The following is a 7,170-nucleotide window of genomic DNA, read 5'->3' as shown; positions in this document are numbered from 1 at the left end:
AGAAATGCTCCCCTTCCCTTAAGTGGATATGTAGTCCTGGGGGAGCACAATATGTACACAGATAAGTAAATACAAGTGGCATCTGATCCAAACCCTGAAGGAAGCAAGGAATTCTAAGAGACAGAAGTGAGAAGGGAGGGCATTTGAGGGATGGAAATCCCATGCAATGGGACAATACCAAGGCAAGGAAGCAACAAGAAGAGTGGTTTGGCTGGAAGGTAGATTGTGTTAAGGGGAATAATAGGAATTAAGTCTAAAAACTTGGCTGGAGTTAAACTGTAAAGGATTTAAAATCTCAAGTTGATCTTTTTGTGGTAGCAAAGAACTGGAAATTGAGGGGATGCCCCTCAATTGGGGAATGGCTGAACAAGCTGTGGTATGGGGATGTAGTAGAATACTATTGTTCCATAAGAAATGATGAGCAGGGGAACTTCAGAAAAACCTCGAAAAACTTACATGAACTGATACAAAGTAAAGCGAGCAGAACCAGAATACTGTACACAGGAACAGCAATATTGTATGTTGAAGAATTATAGATGACTTAGCTCTTCTCAGCAATACAATCCCAAAGGACTCAAAATGAAAAATGCAATCCGCCTCCAGAGAAGGAAGTGATGTTGTGTCAATACATCCTGAAGCAAACTATCTTTCTTTCCTCCTTGCTTTTTAGCACAAAATGACTAATATGGAAATGTTTTAACATGATTGCACACGTATAACCTTTATCAGAATGCTTACCCTATCAGAGAGGAGGGATAAAATTTGGAACTCAAAACTTTTTTTAAAAAAGGATGTTAAAATTGTTTTTACATGTAAAATTAAGAGAAAATACAATATTATTTAAAAAATAAAGGGCATGGGAAAAAATCCCAAGTTGTTTTATCCTCAAAGCAATAAAGAACCAAGGAAGATTTTTGAGCAGGGGAGTAATATCACCAGACCTATGCAGAGGAGAGGAAGGGGAGAAGGAAAGGGAGAGGGAGAGGGGGAGGGGGAGGGGAGGGAGAGGGGGACAGAGCTGAGAAAGGAGAGAGAGAGAGAGAGGTGAGAAAGGAGAGAGGAGAAGATGAAAGAGGGAAAGAGGGAGAGAGTATGTGCATTCAGAGGCTATTATTATAATGGTCCAGATTAGATGTATTGATGATTTGAACCAGAGCTGCAGCAATATAAGTGGAGAGAAGGGAATACAGACAAAAGATATTGTGGAGGAAGAATACATGTGACCTGATGACTGATGAGATGGAGAGGTAGGAGTAGGGAGAAGTTAGGAGTCTGAGGTTACAAACGTGAAAGGTTTATAAAGATGGTTGATGACTAGAAGGACAGTAGAGAGAGTGGAATACAGCAAGAGGTGTTGTGAAGGAAAATACATATGACCTAATGACTGATTAGATAGGGGGAGGGAGGGAAGGATGGCAACAGTTGGGTATGACCCTGAGGTTATAAACCTGGGTGACTAGAAAGATGGTGGTGCCTTTGGGAGATATGAGGAAGTTACTTTGGATACTCTAACCATTACCATCTGCATATTTATTTTGTCGAGCATCATAAAACTTCTGAACTTTAAAGCAGTGTAAAGGACCTCCAAGAAGATCTGTTCTATGCTCCTTCATTTACAAATGAGGATACTGAAACCCAGGGCAGTGACTTATCCACACAGCCAGTGCTAGAAGATCCAGGGCTCCCACTCCCCAATCTAGTCCTCTTTACATTACAAGGGGCTATCCTCTCATACATACCCCATGAAAAGGCTCATGCCTTTTCAAGCTGTTTTCTCCCTTAAAAATTTCCAACCTATTCCTTTGGAATGAGACCTCTGGAAGCCTCTCCTTTGCTCCCAGACTATGTGTAAGGCAGTTATGTCTTTCTCGTCTGAAAAGAAGCAAGGACACCCATATTCTGATTCTTGCTACCCACAATTAAATTCCAAGACACCCAGGACCCTGTGTTCTCTTAACTTTTGTTCTCTGGCTCCCTCTGTCCCGCCTCAAAGCTCCAGTACTTTGCAAAGGAAAGCCTCCACCACCAAAGCATCCAATGATAGCCATGCTGACACCAAGGTTACTAGCAGCATTCAGCAGTTCTACCCAGCATCCAGACCACCACTGTAACCAACAGGGCTCAGTTAGAATGGGCAGTGAATAGAATGTTGGGCCTGGAGTCAGGAAGACTCATCTTCATGAGTTCAAATTTGGCCTCAGAGACTTACTAGCTGTGTGCCCCTGGGCAAGTCACTTAACCCTGTTTGCCTCTGTTTCCTCATCTGTAAAAATGAGCTGGAGGACTCTAGTGTCTTTGCCAAGAAAACCCCATGTGGGGTGCCAAACGGTTGGACATGACTGAAAAACAACAACAAAGGACCAGCCTACCTCAAATTCTGCTTCTTACCCACTGTACATTTATTTAACTGGAAAAATATATATTTCGGGGGTGGCTAGGTGGTACAGCGAATACAGCACCAGCCCTGGAGTCAGGAGGACCTGAGTTCAAATCCGGTCTCAGACACTTAACACACACACAAAAAAAAACTAGACATGTGATCTTGGGCAAGTCACTTAATCCCAATTGCTCTGCAAAAGAAAAAAGAAAAATATCTATTTCCTGGGACCAGAAAGTACCTGAGTGATCTCTATCTCTCCCACACAAATGGGCACTAACCCTTACACAATATACCTATACTCACTTAGCATCATTCACACACAAATTAAAAAAGACAATGGAGATATGTAACCTGTGATTTCATCAGTATGGGAATTTCTAGTGAAAAAACTCCCTCTATCAATACAGATGAGCAATTGCATACTGTATACCTCATAGTCTTGGAGAGCTGCCTGGGAGACCCCGAGATGCTGAGAGACCTAGCCAGGGTCAAACAGCCAGTGTGCACTAAGGTCCAGATTTGAACTCTGGTCTTGGTTCTGAGGCCACTGCTCCATTTACTATGCTACACAGCCTCTTATGTAATGGACACATTAGATAAATTACTTCCCATCTCTGGGCCTCAGTTTCCTCATCTGTAAAATAACAAAGTTGAACCAGATGGTCTCTAAAGTACTAACACTGACTAATAGTGATCCTATGAGGTGGGGTAAAGAAACCAAGAAAAAACATCAAGAAGAAAGGAAAAGGACAGTGAGAAGAGGAAGAAAAAAAAGATGATGAGTTAAAAGAGAGAAGAATGATAAAGATTAGAAAGGAAGAAGAGGAATGGGCAGAAATCTGTCCCATGCAGGGAATATTTTCTTCTCCCTTCAAAAACTCTCCAAATCCTGAACATCCACCTCTAAAGGACGCTTACTGACCCTCACCCACACTGCTCGCAGCAGAAATGGACTTCCAAGCAACCGCCTGGGGGCCCTTGAGCCAACAACCCCATGGAAGGGTCATTCCTGGGCTCCTCTTGGTCCATTTTTCATAATGAAAAAAAGCAGATGATCCATAGGAAGGGAAACATAGTAACTGCACAGACTTGGTTTGGATCTGTCCACAGAGGCTTACTTTCCATCTAAACAAAATGAAGGGCTAGAGGGGAGACAGTCAGGTATTCATTTCTCACTTGTCTAGACATAAATATGGTCCAGAGGAACTTTCTAACCCCATCACAAATAGCCAAGAATCAGAGGGCAGGGGTAACTATGTGGTGCAGTGGATAGTGTTGGCCCTGGAGTCAGGAGGGCATGAGTTCAAATCTGGCCTCAGACACTCAACACTTAATAGCTGTGTGATCCTGAGCAAGTCACTTAACACCAGCTACCTCCCCTCACCCATGCGTCCCCCCAATAAAAAAATCAGAGGGCAGCAAGCGGAGCTTGTAAAGGGCAGAAGTGAACCTGCCCCAGTAGCCTGATGGGGAAATAGCCACAGGCCAGCATCTGTGACCTAGGGGAAGTGTCTACCTCCTCAAAGGGTTAGTTTAACAGACCTTGCTTTTTAACTAGGATATTCTGATGCCTGTTCACTATAATCATTCAGTCCAAATTTAAGAGCCATGAGATAATAATGGTTTCTTTCCTTTCTTCCCTTCTTCTTTTTCTTTCCTTCTTTCTTTTTCTTTTCTTCCCTCCCTCTCCCCTTTCTTTCTCTTCCTTCCTTTCTCTTTCTTTTCTTTTCTTTTCTTTTCTTTTCTTGAAGACTGGGTCTCCCTATCTCGCCAGGCAGGTAATACAGTAGCTACTCAAAGGACCAACACCACCACTGACTAGCATGGAAGCACTGATATGTTTTGTTTTACCTTTTCTTAGGCAGCCTAATGGCTTCCCCCTCCCAGAAGTTCATTATAGTGGGACTGACTTAGTGTGAATACTTGATAGGTTCTGGCCCTGCTACAGTTCAGAACTCCTCAGTTCAATGAGGCCAGCAGCCTCAGTTTTCCCTAGTAGTAGGGATTACACATCTGTGTACTATATTCAGCAACATAATGATGGTTTCCAAGATCAGAAAGAAGGCAGAGGGAGAGGGGGGCAAGAAGGTTGCTCCTGTGTCCAGTCTCTGAAGTAAGAAGTGACAAGTGGGTGAAGATCCTCACAGTGAGAGGTGGGGAAAGTAGCAATAGCCAGTCAGTGTGCAATGGGTAAAAGGAACGGCATAAACTGCTGACCCCCTACCCAAGTCTACAGCATCTGCCCCTTCTGAAGAGAGGAGAATTGCATCATAATTGGTCCTTGGCTAGCGGAAGATGACCAATCAGGAAGTTTAGAGAAGGACACCCTTCCCCACAATGACACTGTTGGGGGAGGAAGGGCTCTATCTCACAGGGACCATCAGGTTAATGAAATGATAGTAGTTACTTTTCTTAGGATGACTAAGCTGGGGAGAGTTCTAATTTGATATGCTCCCAACAAGTTCCACTCTTGCCTTTGCACCTTTCTCAAAGAGTGAACTTAATTAGGCCACGATGAAGTCCTCTGGGAGTATGAAGCTGGCACTGTTGCCAGAATGTAGCTTGGTCCCTAACCTTCCCAGGAGGAATGAGAGGGTTGAACTGCTAAAGCCTCTGAAACCTCCAGCACAGGAAGCTGTTTGGGCCACTTGCCCAGGGCCACCATTACCAATCCAAATGTAATGTAATTATAAGCAGAACTGATTAACTTCACAAGCAAGCACCTCTGGGGTGAGATGAGAGACACAAGACAGGAGTTCCTACTCAAAAAATATCCATCCACCCCACTACCTGATATTTCACTCTTAAAAATATACTCCTATGGATGCTAAAGGCTTTTCAGTCTCCAAAAAATAAAGCTACCCATGAGAGTAGCTGCATCATAATCCATTACCAGGAGTACTGGGGAGGAAAGGTGGAATAGGAGGGGAAGGAGGAAATGGCAAGGCGATAACAGCCAGCTGAAAGCATGGTCCTGGGCCAAGAAGGATGGGAAGGGGAGGGAGAGGCAAGACAAAGAGATTCCCAGGAATGAGGAGGTGATAAGGCCCTCTGCCCTGGGACAGACCTCATTTGGTGTACTGTGTTCAAGTCTGGGCACCACAGTTTGGGAGGACATTGATAAACTGGCCAGTATTCAAAAGGGGCAACCAGAAAGGCACAAGGCCCTGAGTCCGTATCACATGAGGAATAGCAGAAGGAACTGTGGATGTTTACCCTGGAGAAGACTCGGGGGAACTGAGGGTGGTCTTTGAGTCATCAAGAAAGATTTTATGTAGGGGACAGAACCAGGAACAATGATTCGAAGCAACCTTAGGCCTGCTGTCCTATGAGACCAGCCACCCAGAAGTAAAATGAGCGGGGTGGCTTCTCCCTCCTTGGACTCCTTTAAGCAAAATCTGCAAGACTATTTATCAAATTATGTTGTAGTAGATAGTTTTATGGGTTAAACTAGATGCGTGCTAAGGTTTCTTCCAATTCTAAATTCTGGGAACCTGGCATTCACTGATTTCACGATTTGGTCATAGAGCAAAGATCATAGACTCGGTCATAGATGAGTATTAGAGGTAGGTTGTATGGTGCTGTGTCCAGATCTGAGGCTTTGAGGCCAGAATTCAAGCTCTGACTTAGACAAGCTCTAAGATAATCCTACCCACATGAATAGCTTTTCAGAGTGCATAAAATGCTTTCACATACATTATGACGGTTGACCTGTGAGGTAGGGTAGGCCAGTATTATTATCTCCATCTTATAGATGAGTAAACTGAGGGCTAGAGGGGTCAGGTGACTTGCCCACATCATATAGCAAGTGAATGGAAGAGATCAGAACCAGAACCTTTACCTCCTAATTCCTAGGCTTGTGCTCTGCCTGCTACTCTTGGTTTGGATAAAATCTCCTTTGGGCTGGCAGAGAGTGTTTCTACTGCACAGTGGGCCTCCCCTCCCCCGACAGCTCAGGCTACCTCACAGGTAAATGCCTTTGGGGGCAACACACACCCTGGGTCCTTGGCCTCAACTCTCCTTGCAAGCTGAGAGAAGAAGGCCGGGCTCTTGGCCACCTACCCACCCAGGGCTTACCTGCATGGGACTGCATGTGCTCCAGGAGATTGTTATAAAACTGGAACTGGATCCCACAAGCGCCACAGGTGTAAGGTTCTGTTTGGGAAAAACCATTTCAACCTGGTTACAATCAGCACGAGGCTGCGCAGTGCGCGTGTACACGCTGCTGGGGGCCCGTGGGCCGCCCTTGGGCGCCTCCACCTGGCCCACACACTTCCACCTGGCCAGGGGAACACTACCTGCCCCGAACCTGCCTGGCCAGGCTCATGGCCTTCCAGAAGAGAAGGGACATGGCCTGGGACATCTCCTTTTTTATGCAGAGCTCTTGTCCAACTTTATATTTTTTTAAAGGAAGGAACTGACAAACTATTTTCTTTCAACCTGAAAGTGATAGATTTGGCTATATCTCAGTGGGTAAACAGCACTCTTGGGAGAATTTTTTAAAATCACTAAATTCAGGGAGTGACTGAGCCCTTTGTTTACATTCCTGAAAGGAGCTGATAGTGGAACAGGAAAGCTGAGGAGACCCCAGAAACCATTCCTAAGCTGTGGGAGATGAGAAGGCATTGCTGCACACAGAGCAGTGGAATCAAAGAGCACCACGGCTCCTAAGCTCTGCCTCTTCTTGGCAAGCGGAGACTTCCACTGGTCCAGGACTATGGGCAGAAACTGCTGTTTCTCTCAGGGAGTGGCTGATGGAGATAAAGGACAGGTGTGGCTACCATTTGGGA

At 45.0% G+C, this 7,170-nt stretch overlaps 1 protein-coding gene across 19 annotated transcripts in view; it reads right to left on the bottom strand.

Moving 5' to 3' along the window:
* The window catches only part of ZNF618 (zinc finger protein 618), a 230,063-nt gene that overhangs the window by 12,011 nt on the left and 210,882 nt on the right, over positions 1-7,170 (bottom strand). For 17 of the 19 annotated variants that reach the window (XM_069062674.1, XM_069062680.1, XM_069062681.1 and 14 more), the window contains one exon: positions 6,458-6,535. The exons of the other annotated variants lie outside the window; for them this stretch is intronic. In XM_069062674.1, the coding sequence (XP_068918775.1) occupies positions 6,458-6,535 (78 nt within the window). The remainder of the gene's footprint in view (positions 1-6,457; positions 6,536-7,170) is intronic. 19 annotated transcript variants of the gene reach the window in all.

This window comes from Petaurus breviceps, unplaced genomic scaffold (genome assembly GCF_028583685.1).
Source record: "Petaurus breviceps papuanus isolate PSGF00001 unplaced genomic scaffold, PetGlider_PUasm1.0 90503, whole genome shotgun sequence".
NCBI lineage: Eukaryota > Metazoa > Chordata > Mammalia > Diprotodontia > Petauridae > Petaurus > Petaurus breviceps.
Note: the sequence above shows the minus strand (reverse complement) of the source record. Positions and strands in the feature narration are given on the sequence as shown.